At 36.5% G+C, this 24,414-nt stretch overlaps 1 protein-coding gene, 1 non-coding gene and 1 pseudogene across 3 annotated transcripts in view; 2 read left to right on the top strand and 1 right to left on the bottom strand.

Annotated features, from left to right (window-relative positions):
- Positions 1 to 24,414, bottom strand: part of Pde1a (phosphodiesterase 1A) — a 286,140-nt gene that overhangs the window by 199,512 nt on the left and 62,214 nt on the right. Inside the window, exon 1 of one of the 2 annotated variants that reach the window (XM_048345138.1) lies at positions 3,276 to 4,109. The exons of the other annotated variant lie outside the window; for it this stretch is intronic. Within the exon in view, the coding sequence (XP_048201095.1) occupies positions 3,276 to 3,328 (53 nt within the window). The 5' untranslated portion in view covers positions 3,329 to 4,109. Of the gene's footprint in view, positions 1 to 3,275; positions 4,110 to 24,414 lie in introns of those variants that run through there. 2 annotated transcript variants of the gene reach the window in all.
- LOC125350495 lies at positions 8,157 to 8,864 on the top strand (annotated as a pseudogene).
- Positions 11,469 to 11,572, top strand: LOC125351009. Its single transcript, XR_007210903.1, has one exon. It is a non-coding gene; the product is annotated as a U6 spliceosomal RNA (small nuclear RNA).

Genomic DNA, 24,414 nt, shown 5'->3' with positions numbered 1-24,414 from the left:
CTCAGAACAGGATTTAAATAATGTCAGATTCCTCTAAGTCTTGGTATTTTATCTAGCCATGGAATTTCTAGTTTCAATAAGCATCCTCTACTTCAAAACTGTCAGCTTACATTTTATGATTGATGGATGGTTTTTACTTTCTTAAATTTAAGGGAATTACACTGATGGAAACTGATCATAATTCAATCTCAAAAACTGAATTAATAGGGGCTGGGAATATTGCCTAGTGGCAAGAGCACTTGCCTTGTATACATGAAGCCCTGGGTTCAATTCCCCAGCACCACATATATAGAAAATGGCCAGAAGTGGTGCTGTGGCTCAAGTGGCAGAGTGCTAGCCTTGAGCAAAAAGAAGCCAGGGATGGTGCTCAGGCCCTGAGTCCAAGGCCCAGGACTGGCAAAAAACAAAAACAAAAAAAAAACTGAATTAATAAAAATACTTTGATCTCTTTGGGTCACTTAGGTGTCTGAATTAGTTGTTGTTGATACCTGCCTCCAAGAATACCATTACATCCTTTACTACATATTTTGTCAAGTTCACAACATGTCTCATTAACTGATATGAACAAGATATGGTTATCATCAAATGAGTGGGTTGGTAACCAGAGGTCAAGACCCTTATGAAGTGTGGTACACCTCAAGAACATAATAAGCAGAAGAGGTCTGAGTGGGTCTCTGACCAAAAATGTCAGCCTGAAAATGATGACTCCATGTGAGACGCATGAAACTCCAGGAATAACCAAATGGAAGGAAGAGATTAATAAAAAAATAAATGAAGTGGGACATGTGATATGGGCAAACATGTCAAAGATAAGCTTAACCTTGGCCAGGTTGGCCAAAAATACCAGTAACTACCAGGAAGTTGATACCATATTTGTCTCAAAATCATCCCAAGATATTCTCTGTAGAATTCTATCTGATTATATGAATCCCTTAAGGGACCTCCTTTTCTCTATTACAAATATGCCCTGGTCCAAAACTATGTCAATAGTGTACATGCCAGTTGACTAATAAATGTAACTCCTACATGTAATTTAACCTGTTTTCAATTAGGGATCCATTCCTGTACTTGCTAGAAACAATTCCCCAGGTGAAGTATGATTTCTTTGGTATCTATGTTTTCTTTTCAGATTACCAAGATCAGGAAGTGATCATTGGCATATATTCATTCTAATTACCTGGCAAAGAATTGTATATATCACATAGCATTTGTTTGTATTTTTTTAAATGAACAAGTGGTAAAGTTACAATTCACCCACAAATAGTGCTTAAGCATATGATATATCAGAGTAGGAAGATTTGGGCTGAAAATCACTTGGTTTGACCCAAAAAACTTCTCAGTGTGGTAATACACCGAAGTTGATGTCAAGTTGAACCCGGCTTTATCCAATGTAATCTAACCTTCCCAATCTGCTATAGTGCCTCATGGGCATCATCTATATATGATAGCACTACCATACCTTTATAAAGTTACACGTATACTTGGGAGAAGATAATGATTAACAGTACTGGGAGAAATGGGGCTCTGGTGGTTCATGTCTATAATATGAACTACTAATGAAGCTGAGATGTGACTCAGGACCAATGTTCAAAGCCAGCCTAGGCAGGAAAGACCATGAGATTCTTATCCCTGATTAATCACCAAAAAGCAAGATGTAGAGCTATGGCTCAAGTGGTAGAGTGCTAGCCTTGAGCAAAATTTCTCAGGGAAGGGGCTGGGGATATAGCCTAGTGGCAAGAGTGCCTGCCTCGGATACACGAGGCCCTAGGTTCGATTCCCCAGCACCATATATACAGAAAACGGCCAGAAGCGGTGCTGTGGCTCAAGAGGCAGAGTGCTAGCCTTGAGCGGGAAGAAGCCAGGGACAGTGCTCAGGCCCTGAGTCCAAGGCCCAGGACTGGCCAAAAAAAAAAAAAAAAAAAAAAAAAAAAAAAAAAAATTTCTCAGGGATGGCAAGTGAGTTCAAGCTCCTGGACCAGCAAAAATTAAAAATAAATAAAAAGAGAACCTTTGAGGAAATAAGGAAATGCAATGAGTAACTATAAATTTGGGGAATTAATCTGGATTTTTGAACTGGTACTGCTATACAATGTTTACAAATACATACTTAAGGAAAGGCATTTGATGATACTAAATTCATTCATTATAGATTCAAACAATTTATTTTCAAAAATATGAAATTGATCATATTCACATTATTTTGAGCATTGAAAATTTATACCATTTCTCTTAATATTATAGCAATGCTAAATCAGTACATAAATGTGGTCAACTTTCATGTAAGTATGTTCTTAAAGGCCCACTTTCACTCTATGTAGCAATGAGATGATTTCCAGAAATTTCCATTATTTTTTATTTTACTCTAGATTAATAATAACAGTACCTTGACTAATGTTTAGTGATAGGGACACTGAGAAACATTTAGTACTGCTAACAGTAACCTAAATCCTATATATTTAGAATATCATTTTGGAGTGAGTATAAAATGGACATATAATTTTCTTTTTTCACCAAACAAATCTGCTTTAAGAAGCAGAAATTTTTTGTGTTCATATTCCTAATTTAAAATGATTACTTCCCAATTCTGAATCCTAAAGTACTGAAAAGATAGTGAAAGAATTCAAAAGTAAAGAATCAATGGAAACAGTTGCTATTCTCTTGTACACACACACAAAAAATGACCTTTCCCCAGAAGATTCTTAGCTCAATACATTCTACTCAATTCATATTTTTGCTCCCATTGATCCCACCAGAGCCTACAATTGTTCCTTTCATCCCATTGCTTCCTTAACTACTGCTTTTAATGTTCTTGAGCTGGCAACACAGTGTACATGTGAGCAGAGTTATCATGTTCAAGTTATCAGAACACATTACTTCAGCAAGATGGATCATTTATATCACTAAGACTTTGCCCTTGAGGGTAATCAGTTGAAAAAAACCAAGGATATAATTTTCTATTTACATGGCTCTGCCACGGCCCTCAGAAACAGCAAAACATTGCATAACATTTTCCAACTCTTTCCAGTGCTATGTCAATTAAGTGAATAGTTAAGATGTTTCAAAAATGTATTTTGAGGAGTTGATAAGAACTGGTGTTTCAGAGTTCCGGAAAAATAGAAAACAAAATGACTCCTTCAGTATGAACCAAGTTACATTTCTAGCACACTCTAATTGTTCTGCTATAGTTTAGTGCCAGAATTTCTAAATCCAGGATGAAGGAGAGAAACTATTGTTGCTGACATCCCTGGAGACACTTGGAATATAGCATTACTTACCTAAAGATGGGTCTCTGGAGATGCTTCTTCCTGATTGTGACATGCTCATCCATTTAAAGGTGAAATTTTCACTTCTTCCTGGAAACCTCTCCAGAAACTCCAAGGAGGGAATAGAAAAGCTTATCCTGTTCTATTGTGCTGCAAGAAGCCCAGAAGGAAAAAAGTAGTTTCCTCTTTCTCTTTTTGGGTGCTGGGCGAAAACTTCCCTGTTCTCTGCCAGCTGAGTAGTGTGCCCATAGAGGCCACATAAGACAGGCACGTCGGGGCACTCCCCCACACAGAGTAGGGTGTGCAAAAAACACCAAGAGTCACGTTGAAACAGGCAAGAGAAGTGCACAGGACCCTCGCAAACAGAGCAAAACAAACAGAAACTTTCCTACCCCAAGTGTCACCCAGGTAGGAGCTCTCTAAGTTATTGCAGCCATGAGAGCACTGTTTCCACATGCTGGACAAACTCGGAAAGGATAAGTCCCTCCCTGTCTTTAAAACAGCCTGTTCTGAGGCCCAACTTTTTTTTTCTTCTTCAAAATAAAAGTTGCACAGCTGGTTCTGCAGTCCCATGTGAGTACCCTCTGAAAGTTTGTCCTGTTAAAATAAGAAGTGTACACAAATTAACCAAGAAAGATGGGCTCAGCTTGCACAGTTGGCTTGACTTCAAGAGATGATAATTATTTTTACAATCTTGCTTTTATTCGTGCTGGATGAAGTGTGGAGACAACTCATTGTTTCTAGCACTCATAACCTAATAACCTACACTTGGCTAAGGTTGGAGATGCCATTTCAACTGATAGAAGCCCATGTGAAGCTAGCCAGAGCCAGAGGTTAGAAAAACAAAAGTTGCACAATTCTATTGGTGACATTGTACCCAGATGTCTGTACCCAAATGTACCTTTCCAACTAAGCAGAACAACTGCCAAAAGAAAAGACATACACACACTAAAAAATAATCCTTCGAGGCTGTCTGGGAACTGAAGGTTTCCTTATATGACAGAATCTGAAGTTTTCCAAATAAATAAAAAGACAAGCAAGCATCAAAAAGAATTTTTGAATAGCTGAAAATAAATGCCATTAAAACTGTTTCATTTTGAATACTCAAACTAGCACTGCGAAAACTTCTGGTCTAGTTAAACAGATAATATAAATCTACATTTTTCTATTTTATATCTTTTTTTTTAGAAACTCTCCTGACCTAATGTTCCTGTTTGATCAATAATGTCATAAAATTTCTGGGCATGAGATTTAGCATGTAATAAACTCTCTCAAAGTATGATTAAAATATGTTTTAAATGTACCAGTAACAAAATGGGAAATGAGTAACATGCATGCACTTAGTTGAATGATGTGTGAAAGCAAGGATTTAATGTCACAGGGGGTGAAGTGACCTGTAGTCATTTTCAGAAAACAAGAACATCTTTTATTTTCCTCACAGAGAAAATGTAAGTAAGGAGAGGATATTACAAATAAATTACTAACTTTATAAAGAAGTTCTAATCTCAACTAGGAAATGTAATGAGTGCATGAGAACATTGAATTAAAAGTAAAATAAATTATGTCTTCTCCCACTTCTATGCAGAATATGTTAGGCCAGTATGTGCAGAGTCCTTGACCTGTCTGAGTCCCAGTATCCTTGCTGATAAAATGAAGTTAAATATTCACTGCATTCCATGGTTCCATTCAAGCTTTAATGGTGCCCCCCATGTTGTTTCAAATATGACTAGTTTACTTCTTACAAATAAGTTATCATAAAAGTCATGCTGCTGACACTATAAAAATTATATATGTGTGTGTATGACACACATAGAGAAAACTTATAACAAAGATATTTGCATAGGAGTATTTAAATTGTTTCCGCATTATACATGAGCATCTCATTATAAATTCATATGAGTTGAATACAGCCATTAAATATAGACACCATCTATATATCCAAACCTACACATAGACATACTCAATAGATACTTTTACAGCCCCGTGCTTTGGCTTTCTTTGTTACACCATTAGGTTAATAAGTAATATATTTTTTTTTACAGTTTTAGAAGGAGTTTTCATTTGTAAAGAGCCCCAAATCATGATTCATCTATGTTATTATTAGCATATATTTTCCTCCTGAGGAACAATCCAAGATAAAAATAAAGCAATAATATTCCAAATTAATTTTAGCAACTTTTCATTTCAAAATCTAGGATTAATTCTTTACTATAATGGGAGAAATGAAATACAAATATCAGGAAACATATAGCCAAAGTACAGTTCAAATGGTTATAACCCTAGAACATAACTTTACAATCAAAAACTAATTATCAGGTGAGCACTGCTGGCTCACACTGTAATCCTAACTATTTAGGACAATGAGAGCTGAGGATTGGGGTTCAGGGGCAGATTTAGCAAGATACCCTTATCTCTAACCACCAAAATACCAGAAGTAGAGGTATGACTCAAGTGGTAGAATGCTAGCCTTGAGCACAAAAGTTCAGGGAAAGAACCTAGGTTCTGAGTTCAATCCCAAGGACTAGTATACACACACATACACACACACACACACACACACACACACACACACACTAATCATCAACTCAAGAACTTAAACTTCTTAATTGATCATAGGAATATCATAATGTCTTTCCTTTTACTAGATTTATAATTTTTATCATACATAATTAAGGGAGATAGGCTAGCTTGGCAATTAAATTAATCACTATATTTAAACCCAATCTTTATACCTAATGAGCAATGGGAAGATTTGCATTAAATATTAACTTAGCACAAAGCAAAACATAAAATTTCTAAATGCTTTTATTTATTTATTTTTTTGCCAGTTCCAGGGTTTGAAGTCAGGACATAAGCATTATCCATTAGCTTTTATGTTTAAAACAGTGCTCTACTTTGAGTCTTAATGGCATTTTTAGCTTTTTTGGTAGTTAATTGAAGATAAGAGTCTCACAGACTTTCCTGTCCAGCTGGCGTAAGACCCCAGTCCTCAGATCTCAGCCTCCTGAGTAGCTGGCATCACAGGCATGGAGCCACTAATGATGCTTGGCTTTACTTTTTCTCAAACAGCATTTAAGTTGATATTGAAAAGAAAAAATTCTTTTAGTAACTTATTCAACTTCAATATAACTTTCAATAAGATACAAACAGCTCACTATTGTTGCTTAAATTACAAAGATATAGTTTACATTAACACAATGGTAGCAGACAAGGCTAAAATTCATGGAATAACCATGACCACAAATAGCTAAATGTAATTTGCTATGAATAGCTTATTTAGTTAGTGGCAAGGACCAGAAATGGTGTTTCTATCGTTCCTGATATGGTAGAATGAATAAAGTTTGTCTTTGTCTAAAATCCTCATACATACATGCATACACATTCTTGCACACACCTTACCCACTCAGCATTGTTAAGTCAGTCATAAAAGATGCTCAATAAATATATGTTAATTTGTGGAAACAATTGAACATATCTATAGATCCATCTTAAGTCACTTACTTTGTATGATGAAATACATGGTCAATTCACATAACTTTTTTCCAATACTAACAGCAGCATTATGTTTTCTCTCAGTATGGAAACTGGCTAGTGTTTCTTGTCTACTTCATTGTTAAAGCTTGCTCTCTGGCTCTGTTATATAAAAGTGCCAGAGCAGCAGTAGTAGGAAGATCATTTGATATTGTGCCACCTAAACAATAAGAAGTGATTATATCTGCAAGTTATTATTTTAATCTCCTAAATCTAGCCAAGTGTCAGTCTGGATCAAATATGTGCTCTTTTTGGTTCTGGTACAATTTAACTAAACACAATGTCATAGTTACATATTTAAGAGTTCTAAATGAAGTTGAGGGTGGAAAAGTAAATTGAAGAATTGCATATCATAGATTGTATCAATATACCCATAAAAATTAATTTTTAACTGCTTTTTCACTCTTCCCTCCACAAATTCCACCAAGATTAAAGTTAGCCATTTGTGTGCTTAGATTCTCATAAACTCATGAATTCCCTGGCTTTCATTCTGTCATTCATGAGAGACAAAATGTGCAGGTGACATATATAAAAATGTCTAAAGCTTCAAAAGATGCATTAAATGCACACTGCTGTAACTTTTACTTGTCAAGGGTATAAATAGCACACCAAGAAAGTTCAACGGCATTCTGCCAATTACCACATGAGATAAATGGAAAGTATGAATTGTTCCTGTAGCAGTGGCCATAGCACAGCATAGCACATCTTCCATCACTAGAAAAGTAGTGAAAGTAATATCATTTTGAGAAAACAGAAGTCTGACTTACCCTTTCTGGGTCATTCCCAGCTTTAACCACTTTGTTCACTTATTATAATTATTTTTTTCCTCCAGGGTTACAGCTAATTAAGGAGTGACTTGATAATGGCAGAGCATGGATTTGAACTCAGATGCCAATTTCTTGAGCCTAAATTTTTGTCTCCCACCTTGCAGCTTTTCATATAGGAGACACTCTGACCTTGAGGTTGCTTGTGCTTTGGGGCAGTTAACATTCTGTAAGAAAGATCAAAAGCAACTAACTAGGAAAGTGCATATTCTTCAAACTCTCATTCTATTTAAGTATTGTAACATCGACCATATCTGTCCAAAATTCATTAGAGTCATCCTGAGAAACCCATCAAGTTGAAATAAACTGTATATTCCTAGGTGAACAATGAATGTTTCCTACCAAGATCTAAGGTAGACTGATATCCACACAAACATATGCAATATGCACAAGATAGTACTAGGTAGGGATGTGGTTCTGAAGTTTGAACTCAAGGCCTTATGCATGCTGAGGCAAGTATTCTACTACTTTAACACAACCTCCGCATATTTTATTCTTTAGTGATTTTCTTTAATAGTTGCACAAAGGCGATGCGCCGTCTGCTCAGCCGGTGGATGTGCGGCAATAACATGTCTGCCCCGCTGCCCGCCGTTGTGCCCGCCGCCCGCAAGGCCACCGCCGCGGTTATTTTCCTTCATGGACTGGGAGATACTGGGCATGGATGGGCAGAAGCCTTTGCAGGTATCAGAAGTTCACATATCAAATACATCTGCCCACATGCGCCAATTATGCCTGTTACATTAAATATGAATGTGGTTTGATATTATTGGGCTTTCACCAGAATCCCAGGAAGATGAATATGGAATTAAGCAGGCATCAGAAAATGTAAAAGCTTTGATAGAGCAAGAGGTAAAGAATGGTATTCCTTCTAACAATTATTTTAGGAGGATTTTCTCAGGGAGGAGCTTTATCTTTATACACTGCTCTCACCATGCAGCAGAAACTGGCAGGCGTCACTGCACTGAGTTGCTGGCTTCCACTTCGGACTTCCTTTCCACAGGGTCCTATAAGTGGCGCTAATAGAGATATTTCTATTCTCCAGTGCCATGGGGATTGTGATCCTTTAGTTCCCCTAATGTTTGGTTCTCTGATTGTTGAAAAACTGAAAACATTGGTCAATCCAGCCAATGTGACTTTCAAAACATATGAAGGTATGATGCACAGTTCATGTCAAGAGGAAATGATGGATGTCAAGCAATTCACTGATAAACTCCTACCTCCAATTGATTGATGTCACTCAGAGGCCTTGTATGGAAGTACACCAGAATCACTGTAGTTGATTATAAACCTTCTCCCATGCCTGATCTTAAAACTTACAATGGTTGCAGTGGTAAATGTTTTGCAAATACACACAATGATTCAGACTCAATAATGTCCCCCCATGGGAAATTTATGATCTTTTAAGTTTCTATACATGTATTTGTATAAGATAATCCAGAATATACTAGTATTAAAATAAGTGAAGTCATTAGATTCTTTTTCTCAAAAGTAATTCAGCAAAATAAAAGACTGCAATCAGAGTTTTTATTACATCATTAAAAATAACTAGTATTCTTAGAGAAAATTTGTTCAGATATTAATAAGCAGTTAAGGTATAAATAATGTGTTAGTGCTATGGGGCTTAGTCTAGGGAGTTGTTCCACAATTTCTTAGTCATCAGGCAATGTCTGTATTTTTATATCTTATTCATGGATTTGTAATGATTGTCATACATAAGAATTAGATGGTATCATGTTATTCCTAATACTAGGGATAATACTTTTAAATGTCAGAAAAGAGTAATACTTCTATCTTGAATGAATGGCCCTTTTATTTGAGGGACTATGCTTTTTCCCAGATATCATTTCTATTTAATATTCTTCTGTACTCTCAAAAAATAGATTCTTTCTTGACTTTCATAGTAGACCAAATATTGCCTCTCTGCCATAGACACCTACTCTCAAGATATGCTGTAATTTTATATTCTGAATTGCAGATGCATGGTACTTAAAATCTATATACATTATAAAAGAAGTCAAACATTAAACTTCCTGTACTACATATTTCAAATAATTACACCTTAGTCCAAATTTAGACCTAATTACTAGAATCTTTAGGTAATAAGAATAATTCTGTGGTTTTATTTTCTTGTTAAAAAAGGGATACATTATATTCTGGTATATTCAGAGATATTTAAGATGGATCTTAAAATCGAATTAGTAAAATGACTAGGTGTCTGTAGCATAGAGTTTAAGTTTACTTTTTCTGTTTTTTAAACCAATTACTGTACAAAATGAGTGTTTCATTAGGACATTTTATATTATTTTTATCTGCCAATAGTCTTACTTGAAATGTTCACTTTAGTCAAATGAGTTTTAAAAATTACTTCTTTTGAGCCGGGCACTGATGGCTCACACCTGTAATCCTAGCTTCTCAGGAGGCTGAGCTGAGGATCACTGTTTCATGCCAGCCTGAGCAAGAAAGCCTGAGATTCTTATCTCTAACCACCCCCCCCCCAAAAAAACACCTCAAAGTCATAAGTGGAGTTGTAATTAAGTGGTAGAATGCCAGCTTTGCCGAAAAGCTAAAGGACAGCACGCAGTTCAGTCCCTAGTACCAGCACAAAAAAAAGATCTTTCGAACAATACAAATAGTAATCATTTGATTTTTAAGTAGTCAAAATGTCTGGATTACCAGTAAAAATTATTTAAGAACAAATTATGGATAATAAAGATCGGAACCTTATACTACTGTGTAGTTATCACGCAGTTTAATATGTAGCAAAGGTGTATGCTTGATATTTCTGAACAGTGTTAACTTTTCTTCTGTATTCCAACTGACCAAAACAATGTTAAGAATGCATCTTTGTAAATGGGTGCTAGTTGATCATGGAATTTAGTAATGGACTACATAGGATGTTAATAATGAAGCCATATGTTTGTGTCTGGATTTGAAAAATTTAATCAATCATTTACTAAGTCATTTGCCATGAAGAACATAGTTATTTCAGTTACACAAATCAGTAAGGTCTCCATGGCAAGAAATATTCCAGTGAAATGTGCTGTGATGTGGGAATATTTAAATGTTTTTCACAGTTTCTATCAATGTGAAATAAAATTGAATTCTGAATTTATTGTGAAAAAATAGTTGCACAAAGGAGCTACCATTCAACAAAGTAGTATATGACATAAATGAATCTTGATCAATGTCGCCCCTTCAATCATTCTCCTCCATCATTCCTAATTACACCCCTTCCTTCAATTTTCTTAATTTTGTAGAATGCGCATTGAATCTTATGACTGCATCCCACACACATTTCTTCTCTTAATTCATCAGGTTTCTAATTTTTGCCTAGGGCCAGCCACAGACCATGATTCTCCTACCTTTGAGTGACTACATAGCTGGTTTGTGTGTGTGTCACAGTGTCCAGATTGCTGATTGAGGTAAAGTCTCACTAACTTATTACCTGGCTCGACCAGGAGCCAAAATCCTCCCAAGTAGCCAAGATTAACAATATGAGTCACTGTACTTAGAATAGAAAAATACATTTGGTGCATGAGTTCTAGTCCAGGGGCTTGAACTCAACTCCCTGTGCTTTATCATTCAAGTCTAGTGCTCTACCACTAGTTCCATTTCTTGCTTCTCTGGTTAATTGGAGATAAGAGTGTCACCAACTTTCCTGCCCTGAAGGGCTTTAAACTCAATCTTCACATCTCTAATTCCTGATTAGCTAGGATTACAGTCATGAGTGCCTGGCAGAAAACACACATATATCACCTCAGATCTAGCAGCAATTTCTCTCTAATTACCTGTATTATATAAGTTTCCTCATTAGTGAAGTTAAGCCAGATGACCTCTAAGATCCTTTCCTGTGCTCACTTTGACAGCACATATACTAATATTGGAATTATAGAGACTATTAGCATGGCCCCTGCTAAGGATGACATGAAAATTCGTGAAGCATTCCATATTTTTGTTTGACAAGAAATGTACTCACTACGTATGTAACTGTTACCCCTCTGTACATCACCTTAACAATAAAAAAACAATCCTTTCCTGCTCTGAAATTCTGTGATACACTGACTATATGATAACATAACAAGACATGTTTGTTCATTTAATGTACAGGGAGCCAAGTGTGGTAATGCCAGCTACCTGGAAGGTAAAAGTGAGATATTGTGGTTCAAGACCAGTAGGGGATAAAACAGTTTGCAAGACCCCCATCTCAACTCTAAGTCAGGTGCAATGATTCATACCTGTGATCCCAGATATGTGCAAAGCAGAAGACAGAGGACTGCAACCTAAAACTGGTCTGGAGAAAAAAGTCTGAGCCACTCTAACTAATAAACTAAAACACAAAGGACTGGTGGTGTGTGGCTCAGGTGGTGGAGCATTCATCTACCAAGCATGAGTCCCTGAGTTCAACCCTGAATACTGCAAAAAAACAATATGTATATTCAGCATATCACTTTGAGTTGCACTTAATTACAACAGGTGATCTTTTTTATACTTTTACTTTTTCACACTTTTTTATACTTCACCAGGTTAAGGAAGTTCAGCTTTCCTCATCCTGTGTAACAAAAGATCTCCAAGCATTCATCCATGGATATATATATATATATATATGTATGTATGTATGTATATATGTGTGTATATACATATATGTGATATATTTATATAATATATGTGACCTATATGTAAAACATACAATATATTTACATATATGTATATATATATCCATATAACCATGGATGACGATATGTATAATGTTTAGGTTTAGAGGCTTCAGAAAGTTGGGAAACACTTCTTTGGGGGGAGGGCGTGAAATAAGCCTAGGTTGAAAGACTTTATCTTATGAGGGATTCAAAAAGTCTTATTTAGGTATTCAAAGTTGTGTTTCTTATTTGTCTTTGCTTTTAATCTGACATTAATGTCAGCCCCAGCATGCCTCTGGCATCAAAATGGAGAAAAGAAATAGACCTTGTCCCCATTTCATTCTGAACATCCTACACCTATTACATGCCAGCGGGTGCCCCGTAAATGTATTGCATGTACCATGATGGAATCATTGCCTGGTCAGGCCCAGCAAATCTGTACCACCCCCTCCCCCACTCCTCCACAATGGGTGTTCACCATCCTCATAACACTGACTGCTAAGACACACCCCACCCTGCACCCTCAGTGGGTACACAGTAACATACTCCTCACCCTGCACCCCCATCTAAAAACTGTTGCCTCTACCTCATTCCCTTGCAACCACAATGCATTCCTTTTGCGTCGGCACTCTGCATTCTTTCTGCCTCAATCTGAAATGTTCTTCACACTGTTCATTGCTTTGATTTCAGCTGGAATGTCCCCCCACACAAACTTGAGAGAGGTTACCGTCCATACCTCCCCATCTGAATTTCATGTGATAGTCTCTCTGAGACTATCACAAACTGTATTATAATGTGTGTGATCATTTGTTTTTTTTTGTTATTTTGTTTTTTGGCCAGTCCTGGGGCTTGGACTCAGGGCCTGAGCACTGTCCCTGGCTTCTTTTTGCTCAAGGCTAGCACTCTGCCACTTGAGCCACAGCACCACTTCTGGCCATTTTCTATATATATGGTGCTGGGGAATTGAACCCAGGGCCTCATGTATACAAGACAAGCACTCTTGCCACTAGGCCATATCCCCAGCCCTGTGTGATCATTTGTTATTCAAGCCAGACGTTTGATAATGAATATGGTCACTTTACAAAATGAACTGAGGGTAAAATCAGAATGCCTCCCTTCCATTAAAAAAAAAAACACTCAAGTTACATAGCAAGAACAATTTCCCACATATGCATGGCTGTAAGAACTAAAAATCACTCTTGCTGATCCATTGCAATGCACCCAAATATTTTCTGAAATATTTGTCATTACATTTTAAATTGGGGGTTTCCATGGCTGAGAGTAAGTACAAGGATAACTACTTCATAGCCTGAGCCTGGGTAACTTGCAAATATCAGAGAATGCTATTCTCATAGTTACAGAAGCTAGGAAGTCCAAGATCAATGTGGCAGCACCTGGTCAGGGAAGAGCCTTCTTGCTGAGTCCTTATATTCGCTAATAAACACTGCTAGAGTCCTTAATCCCATTGATGAAGAAGCTCTTGTGTCTCTATCACCTCTTAAAGGTCCCTTTTTTTTTCAACTAAAAAGTTTCAGACAGGGAAAATTCAGAGCAAAGCCAAAAGGAATTCCTAAACTGACATTATCATTGAGAATTACCCAGTTTTCAAATCATTGAAAATAAATTAATAGTAATATATACATATTTGTCATCAGTTATAAATTATAATGTTTGATTGTTCAGTTCAATTATCATTGAAATTAAGATAAAGCTCTTAATTTCACCAAATATGTTGCCCACTTTAGTGGATAGCTTGAGCCTAGGTTCTCTTGTCAGGCTTAAATTTGTTGGCCATTTATTCAATAACAAAACACATTGGAATTATTACTTTCTTAAATGAACTCATAAGAAAATCCAATTTGTTGCTTCCAGTGACTAGAAAAAGTTGTATACCCTTCCAACTGGCTAGCTCTCCAGTCAGCTGTAATCATCAGTCCTTGGAGCCTGCTTCACAAAGGAGAGAAATCCATCAGTGAAGTGTAGAAGCAGGTCACTTGAAGTTTGATGGGCTCCAATTAGCACTCCACAGCTCTGCCAGTCTTTATTGCTGGCAGGGAAACAGCTTCCTTGGCATAGTGTGACATTCTGTGGCAATATCAACAACAACAACAACAACAAAGAAAATCATGCAAAACAGAGTCTCATAGCCAAACACCCACTGTACTGCTCAGTGTGGAACCATATATACTGTAAAAGGAAATGACTTACATGGCAGGCAGTTAAAGGAACATTATAAAAAGAAGTCTTTTCAGTGTAAAATTCAGTTGAGCCAGGGGATTAACAGGAGATGGTAGGAGAAGGAGTTGAAGGATAAATAGTCACCGAACAAGCTAAGAAGAAAGGCAAGCAGAGTTATACAATTCCTAAGGGTATGCATCAGTCCATAATGTCCTCACATTATGTCTTCACACACCATGCTAAAGAGTTAAAGGGGCTCCTATCACCCACATAAGAGGACTTATAATTTACAAAATAATCCATGTGGTATCACAGCTTGAAGGTCCATCACTCAGAGCTTCCCTTACTCTTCAACATGCCAAAGACACGTGTACAAAGTTGTTCAAAAGTAGTTGTATACTGAGCCTTGCTTAGTTTGTCAGCCGTAGGGATTTAGTCGACTACTCACTCACCAACCTAGCTTCTGTACTCAAAATTGCCAACTTTCTTCCAGATCTTAAGTTTGGTTTTAAACCATTTCTAAATTCAATTTACATTTTTTATGTGTGTCTAAAGTTTTCAGTAATGGCTGTGAATATAAGTTCAGAACTACCACCAAGAAGTGAATTGAATGAATGTCTATAAATGGAAAATTCCCAAATGCTAACTTTTGATTTTTCAAGCTTTAAGAATCAGACAGCAGGAGAAATACTCATGACTCATGGTGACTCTGAATATAAGCATCTAGTGAATTTGTCCAAATTTCAAAAGTGTGCCAGGTACCAGAGGCTCACACCTGTAATTCTAGCTATTCTGGAAACTGAGATCTGAGATTAAAGTTCAAAGCCAGACTATGCAGGAAAAAGTTCATGTGACTCTTATCTCCAATTAACCACAAAATGTCAGACATAGAGCTGTGGCTCAAGTAGGAAAGCGCTAGCATTGAGCACAAAAGCTCAGGGACAGCACCCAGACCCAGAGTTCAAGCCACAGAGCTAGTAACAAATAAATAAATAAATAGTCAAAAGTGTGTACTGTGAAAATATTCAAGTGAAATAGAAATAGTGTATATTTTATTTTATGTATTATTATTATTTGTTATTTGCTTGTACTGGGCTTGAACTCAAGGTCTTATACTCTCTCTTGGCTTTTTCAATCATGGCTAGTGCTCTACCACTTTAGCCACAACTCTACTTCTGGCTTTTTCTGGTTAGTTCGAGGTAAGAAGCTCATGGACTTTTCTATCCTGGCTTCAAACCACAATCCACAGACTTCAGCCTCATGAGTAGCTAAGATTACAGGTGTGAAGCCACAAGTACCTGATCACTATGGCCTTTCTAAAACAAATTGAGTTATTTACAAAGAAAAAGAATATTAACCACTTATATTTCTATCCTCATACCTACTGATGCTTCAGACAGATTCATTCCAGCTTTGGCTTTGCCCTTTACTTCTACGGCTAATGTTTTCAGTGCAAGTCTACTGTAATAATTTAGACTTGCTAAACTTCTGAATTATTGTCTAATTTTTCATGCCAATGCATAACCATTTTTATTCTTTGACATATTATAGTCACCAGAATTTATACATTCATTTTATTAAATTCTGAATTCAAATTCTATACCAGATTTAGGGGTCAATGACATTTCAAAGCATAAGACTAGACACATTGGTTCTGTGCTGTCCAAAGCATGACCTGATACTAGAATGGAATACTGGAAATAAAGTCTGTATCCAAAAGTATATGTCATTTTTAACATTATAAACTGTGTCTTGCTATATAATCCTAGAAAACGTCAGTCTTCCTTCTTGTGGCAGCTCCACTTGAACCAATGGGAAACGTGGAAGCAAGGAAGATAACATGTGCTGTCTGTCAGTCAGTCACAGTGCTCAGCAATATACTTAATACACCTTTCAGTTATCTGTGTAATACTCCTGAAGGGTAGATTCTTAAGCCTTCATATCACATTCAAAGAAGATACACATAAAATTTTGAAAATCTTTATAATTTGTTAGAGGTTGTTCAGCTGGTATAGCAAGAGAATTTGAATCCTATATGAATATGAAACAAATTTAATAACCTTCTTCTTATTTATCTAATGCACTGTCTCCAAATAATCATGTTATTACAGAATAAAATGCTTGGCTAACCATATCTTTAAAGACATTTTTTTTACTAAGTTGAAGTAGTTGAATCTGAACAGTAATTCTGACTCAGTTTCAAAGATGCATGCAGTACTCTGGTTTTGGTCCTTTTATATTATTACTTCACATCTGCATAAGTCAGCAAACCAAAGCAGAGGACTAAATATTTAGTTTTTAAAGTTTAGATTTTACCATTTGTTTGCTTTATAAACTTCACTGATCATAAATGGATAAAGAAAACATTTGGTCAAAACATTACAGAGAGAAACTGGAGGGAAAAAAGTCAAGTCAGAATAAATTTAAAATTAAGACTGGGGATCTGATACCAGCATAGACTCTGGCTTTCCAATAGGGGATGCAGTCTTCAGCTTCATGTCCACAGAAACTCAAACTGTAGAAATTATATAAAAAGAGGGGTGTGCTGCTGGGTCTGTACATATAGCTTCAGTAGACAAGACTGTCTTGTACATCTTCATCTTTCTTTCAGGTGTCCTATTTTGATGATTATAAGATCAAATCCCAAATTGTAGCAGCCACAGAGGCAAGTCAACAGTTTCTTGCCATTTTGATTTCTACCCAAACTTAGTTGTCCTTCATGTCATTGGATCAAATTGGTACTACGAGCCACCTGGCCTAAGAAATCAAATCATTTGGATTTATTAACAGATGATAAATACCTACTACATTCCAAGACATGATTCAAGAGAAGTAGATGTGGCAGAGTAAAAAGAATGCTATTCAGATACACATATCCCTTATGTTATACTTCATACTTAGCTATCTGTCCTTCATAACTACCTGAAGACACTATATATTCCAATTCATTTGAAATAATTTTCTTTTTTTTTTTTGCCAGTCCTGGGCCTTGAAATCAGGGCCTGAGCACTGTCCCTGGCTTCTTTTTGCTCAAGGCTAGCACTCTGCCACTTGAGCCACAGTGCCACTTCTGGCCATTTTCTAGATATGTGGTGCTGGAGAATCGAACTCAGGGCTTCATGTATACGAGGCGAGCTCTCTTGCCACTAGGCCATATTCCCAGCCCTGAAATAATTTTCTATTTGTAATTTTATTCATGAGAGAGAAAGATTTGACATATTTTCTGCATCTTTTTTTATAAAAAGACACATTTCATAGAAAAGTATTCCTCTTTTAGAAAATGAACTAGTCATATATGAAATGTAATGCATTCTTTCAATATTTTGATGCTTGTTATCCAAATACTAGCCATATTGTCCTAAATTTTCTCCTCCACCTTAGAAAGTGGCTTTTATTATATATTTATTCTTCATGTTATTGGGCCCCATCTTTCTTCTTTAGACATTTTTGTGCTAATTCCACAGAGCTTTGGTTGTCATACCTTTTATGCTTAATCATGGGTAATACCAGTCTTCTTAGCTTAATATTTTCCTCTCCCCAGGAAATTTTTCTTTGACAGGAACATGCATGTTTATTCTTATACAAAACATACTCATAATAATTTCATATGAAAAATAAAACACAGGAATATGAGTAAAAGGGACCAGATTTTTTCATGGTTAGATGAGGCAATTTCATAAAAGAAAAACTGATACATATCCTACATCCTATAGTTTTGGTAGACTTTGAGTTACTGATAAAGGGGTGTGTGTGTGTGTGTGTGTGTGTGTGTGTGTGTGTGTGTGTGTACGCACGCATACATGCGCACACAAATTCACAGAACATAGGAATAATAACAAAAGAACACCAGGGACTCATTGATCAAATGAGACAATTTGAACATCACAATAAATAATAATAGTATTATATTAGTATCTGTTGAATAAGGTAAGAACTCATCAGTCATTGCTGATAATGACAAATAAATACGTTGGGAAGAAAGCTATTCCTTACAGGAAGATGCCAACTAATAAATACTGAAAGAATAAAGGAGCTAGCAAAGCAGTGAATGTTAAACCAGTGGGAAACGTCTTGATAAGGAAGAAACTTAGAGAGTCTCAAAGTAATTTTCTACAAACTTCTAACTCAACGGTTTTTGTATGTGTGTACAAGGGCATGAACTCAGTCTTGGGTATTCTCACTTAGTGTTTGCACACAAGACTGGTGCTCAACTACTTGAGACACAACTTTACTTCTAGATTTTTGGTGGCTAATTGTAAATAAGAGTCTTATGGTTTTCCCTGCATGGGCTTGAAACTTTCTTTTTCAGATCTCAGCCTTAAGGGTGGTTAGAATTGCAAGCATTATCCACCACATCCAGGCTAACTCATGATTTTTAAAACTAGGAACATCACAGTTACTGCATCATTATCAGGACAAACTAACATTCTTCCTGTATATCACCAAAATAAATCTTATTTTAGTAGACATAAACATTTCTAATTTGATATGTATGGAAATACCAGACATAACCAACATGAAGAGAGATCTATAAATAATTGTCCTGTACTATAAAATTGTTAAGGTCAAAAGTTGAAAAATAGTTCCACATTTAAAGACCAGACACGTAACAACTAAATGTAGTATATCACCCTTAGATTTGATCCTCAGACAGGGATGACATAGCTGCAAGGATGTTCAAATTTTAAAGACTTTTAAAGATTTTAAATTGCTTTCCATACTTACTGAAACTTCAAAAAACAAAAGGACATGGGTAATGCAGCATTATCTTTAAATTTTGTATCTTACAATAACTTTTGTTTTGTCAAAACTTCATGAAGGGGGCTGGGAATATGGCCTAGTGGCAAGAGCACTTGCCTCCTACACATTAAGTTCTCAGTTCGATTCCCCAGCACCACATATATGGAAAACAGCCAGAAGGGGCGCTGTGGCTCAGGTGGCAGAGTGCTAGCCTTGAGCCGGAAGAAGCCAGGGACAGTGCTCAGGCCCTGAGTCCAAGGCCCAGGACTGGCCAAAAAAAAAACTTCATGAAGGCCAGTTTTGTGGCTCACACTTGTAATTCCAAATACTGGAAAGGCCAAAGAGAGGACAGTCTAAAACAGGAAAACACACACACACACACACACACACACACACACACACACACACACACACACACAAGATCCTGTCCGTATAGGTAACTAAAGCAAAGAAAAGCTGAGAGTAAGAGTCAAGTGGTAGAGCTCTGCCTAGCAAGAACAATGTTCTTTTATCCTGTTCGTTTCTTTTAACATTGCCTTGCATAAAGAGGTTCATGAAAAACGCATACTTATGTCAAACTTCATCAGAATGTTACCTAATGAGCTCTGTGTTTGGGGAAATATCTTACCTGTTTGTATCTATATTTACATCTTTGTTTCCTGTTCTGTTTACTAAGATAAAACATGCTAGGCACCAATGGCTTAAGTCTGTTATCCTAGCTGCTCAAGAGGCTGAGATCTGAGGATCATGGTTCAAACCCATCCCAAGCAGGAAAACCTGTGAAAACTCTTAGTTCCAATTAATCACAGGATAAACCAGAAATGTTGCTGTGGATCCAGTGTTAGAGTGCTACCCTCAAGTATAAAAGATGTGGGGCAGTGTCCAGGTCCTGACTTCAAGCCCTAGGAAAGAAGAAGGAAAGAAATGAGGGAGGAAGGGAGAAAGGAAAGAAGGAGGGAGGGAGGAGGAAAGAAGGAAGGAAGGGAGAAAGGAAGGAAGGAAGGGAGAAAGGAAGGAAGGAAGGGAGGAAGGAAGGAAGGAAGGGAGAAAGGAAGGAAGGAAGGAAGGAAGGAAGGAAGGAAGGAAGGAAGGAAGGAAGGAAGGAAGGAAGGAAGGAAGGAAGGAAGGAAGGAAGGAAGGAATCTTGTGGTAGCAAGATTCACACCTGACATCAAGAATTTAGTTCCCCTATACCTACTATCTATTAAAGGCAATATGTACTTATCCATCTCTCTATACATATAAACATGCTTATATAACTAATATTTCCAAGGGAATATCGTGAGTAATAAAATCAAAACTCTTATTCTTTTAGGTCTGTCTTATTTTCTCTCTTTTTAAATAGAACCAGGAAAAAGAGTGGAAAAGACTAACCCTTTGGGGTTTAAGCTAAAAGAGTCCTGAGATACACAAGTTAAACTTGGCATACTTTGTATCCAGGCCAAAACATTGACATTTTTGGCTGTGGAAAATGGAATTTGAGACCATGTTAGGCCATACTCTAATTATGTTTGGAAATGTATAATGTGTTGGTTGAGCACTTAATGTGATTAACTTGAGTTTACATCTGCAGAAAAGTCATTGTGTTTTTCTCAGCACAAAATAGACAAGAACAATAGACAAGAAGGAATTTAACATCTTAATACCATTTTCTAGGGGAAATAAAAAGTTTTTAAAATACAATGAGGAAATATAGAAAAAAAAATTTATTACTATAAGTATTAAGATGCAACAAGGTAGATTGAATAGCTAAAATCTGCTTTTTATTGATACACAAGGAATCGGAAAACGAATTGCTTATTTTATGCTTTGAGCTATCCTCTTAAATAAACATTCCATTTTCCCATCTGACATACAATCAAATGATATTGTTTTAATTCTAAACAGGGTTATTATTCCAGATTGCATAAACACTGGTGATTCCCTTCAGAAGAATTGAAACTGATAAATATTGTTTTAGAGAGCTGATCTGTGAGTTTAAAGAAAAATATTTCAGGGTAGTGAAAAATCTCATTTGTTTCAGTGTGAAGGATATACAACAGAGGAAAATCCATAGCACAAGAATAAAATTCAATATGCAATATTAAATAAAATAATTGAATGCAGTATTTGAATAAAATTCAAAATGTAGTGTTGAAAGGCAAAGTATTGCATTGCTCCTAATATTATTGCTTGAATTATTTTCTACCTGGGACAATAACAATTTAAACATGTTCTGTTTCACTCATGCCCAGTATTATTTTTTTATTACTGAAAGTTAATAATACTTAGGGTGTTTTTAAGATTAATATGTTGGCATAAAACTGAGCATGTTTCCTAAACATATTTTCTTTAGCCTCAATCATGAATTGACATTTTGAATGATTCCAATATGACAGAGTACCTTTAGCATCAAAGGAGAATTTCATGGAAACTCAGAACCTCATTAGGCAGTTGTGATAGAAATGAGCTAGCATGCTGAGTCATGAATATTCAGTATTTTGCAGGATCTATAATGCTTATAAGACAAACATACAGTACAATGTTTTAATTCATTTCAACTTAAATTCTGGTCATAATATGTTTATATTATCTCAGATTTTATATGTTACTGTTTTGAATCTGATAGAATAATTAAAAAGTGCATAGCAATGAATGGTTTCCCAGAACTGTTTTATACTTTCAGAATGCTATTGTTGTTGATTTGACCATGCTAAGCAAGTGCTCTACCTTGAGCTACATCCCAAACCCTTTACAATTTCTTAAAATGCTTACTTAAGTGATGATGGATCTGAGGCTGGCTCAGTTATCAAGTGTACGCCTAGAACCACTCACCTCTGTTAAAACAGCCTATCAATAAAGTCATTCATTAAAACAATGGAAAGACAGAAAAAATAATACTAAGTGAAATGAGCCAGACACAAAGAAGCGTAAGTCTATGGTCTCACTCATTGGAAATAATTCATATATATCTAGGATAGTCCTAGCAGATCATTACAATAACTCAATAAATTTCTTTAGGTTCACAAGGCTGACCACTAGAAAGTGTTCACTTTATTATTTTTCATTTATGTACTTACACACACACACACTTCTTGTTCATATTTTGGTACAAAATATTTCTTCTCAAAAGTTTTATATTTGTCATTACCCTTAGATAACATATGGGAATTCAATCCTGAGATAGAGAGAAGTCACATTTTGAGAGACTGCATCTGGAGTCTTTATTAAGAAGCCAGCAACTACAAGAGGATGTCCCAAAAATCTTGCAGCTTTCAAATGCACTTAATACTGTTAGGAAACTTAAACACAAGGGTAGTAGTGTAAAAAGAGAATAGTAAAACAATCGCAGAAAGCCAGATAAACTTCAACAGAGAGTCAAAGAGGGGTGCCATGGTGATCAGAGCAGAGTCAGGAGACAGTAGGCATGGTGCAATGGCTGAAATAGGGTCTTGGTCACTGGCAGGGTCACAGGGAGCTCAAGAGTTAAAAGAGTCTCACCAGTTCAGGTCTGGCACATTCAGGAACCTATAGTCCAAAACCCTATCCCTGCTTCTAGGAATTTAGATCCATCACCTGGGGATGAGGATAGGGAAGTTAAATTTCATCTGTTAAGTTTTTGGAAAGTCCCTGTCATCTACCAAGATGCCAAGATGGTGTCAAATAGGTCCAGTATCCATATTTCAATAACATTATGTTTAATTTTGATGTTCTAATTTATCAAGCCATTTATGGATAATAATTTCTAGGTAAGTATATGATATGACCATTTGGTACCATATCAGAAGAGAAGAGAAGATGCAAATGTGCACTTGACCCCTACTCTTCCCCTTTCCACTAGATTCTGATAACCCATACCAACCCTCCCCACTACCAATTCAGTGTAGAAAGAGTACCACATATAGAAGAAACATGTTGAAGATTGCCACCAAATAGGTTTCCTAGCATGTCCCTGTAAAGATGATGGTTATACAGATCTAGAGACTAAGAGTATCCATATCTCCCCTATAAGGCTCAGTTCAAAGGCAATCTCTTCAGCCCTGTTTTCTCTGATGGTCCCTAATCTCTCCCATGAACAGCCTCAAATCATACCTACATTTTCTTTTTTAGCAAGTCCTGGGGCTAGAACTCAGGGCCTCAGCACTGTCCCTGGCTTCCTTTTGCTCAAGGCCAGCACTCCACCACTTGAGCCACAGCACCACTTCTGACTTTTTCTATATATGTGGTGCTGAGGAATCAAACCCAGGGCTTCATGTATATGAGCCAAGCACTCTACCACTGAGCCATATTCTCAGCCCCATACCTACACTTCCTTATTTTCCTTACTATATATTGAAGTTTCCTTTACAGTTCCCCCTAGACTTGTGCACATTACAGATAAGTAGCTGAGTGAAAAATGAATGGACATCAGATGTTACCCTTTGAACGGTGTTTAAGTTACTTGGTTGGCCTGTGCTTCCATATTCCATCCACACTCTATCCCACTGATGTGTGTGGATGAACATGAACATTGAACACCTTTTTGATGTTAAGAGCTAGGGCATGAACTTTACTTGACCTTTTCTGGTTTTATTAGCTTAAGTGCATGTACTTGTACTCTGGGTATCCTGTCATTTCTCAGATCCCACTTATGCCATATGATCACAGCCACATTTTAACAACTTGGTGCTATATTGTGAGATCCATGAATATTCTCCTACATATGCAAATGCTTCATTTTCCTGATATTTCAACACTCATACTTGCCCTACAATTGTGCTCAATAACTCTTTACTTCATTTCTGTCTTCCTTTTCCTTCCTTCCTTGCTTTTTTTCCTTTCTTCTTTTGAATTATTTATACTATGTTGGAGCATATTTTTCAAATAAATAAAACCACAACATTTGCCTACTGCTATCATTTACATTTGTTTCTCATGATGAAAACATATTTTTTAAAGAAATATAATTTAGGAGTACTTCATATTTTCAACTCAGGAGTTCTCTTGTAACTTCATAATTGTAAGAAATATGTGACATTTTAGGACTCAGGATAAATTGCATTATATTCTGCTGTGGAATTTTTAAGGAATGTCAGATATTTAGAACAGCAAGGAAAAGCTTCAGAGAAATTCCAAAACAGTCCTCTGTTCTTTCCATATCACATCCAAACAACGATCACCCGCTGCTCACCTGCTGCTAATAAGTGTCTGTGCCAGTTAATTTTCCTCTACCAACCAATGTAGCCACTCACTGCTTTGCAATCAGGCTTCTATATTGACTAAGAT

Source organism: Perognathus longimembris, chromosome 4 (genome assembly GCF_023159225.1).
Source record: "Perognathus longimembris pacificus isolate PPM17 chromosome 4, ASM2315922v1, whole genome shotgun sequence".
Taxonomy (NCBI): Eukaryota; Metazoa; Chordata; class Mammalia; order Rodentia; family Heteromyidae; genus Perognathus; species Perognathus longimembris.
The sequence above is the reverse complement of the archived record's forward strand: the minus strand, read 5'-3'. Positions and strand labels throughout refer to the sequence as shown.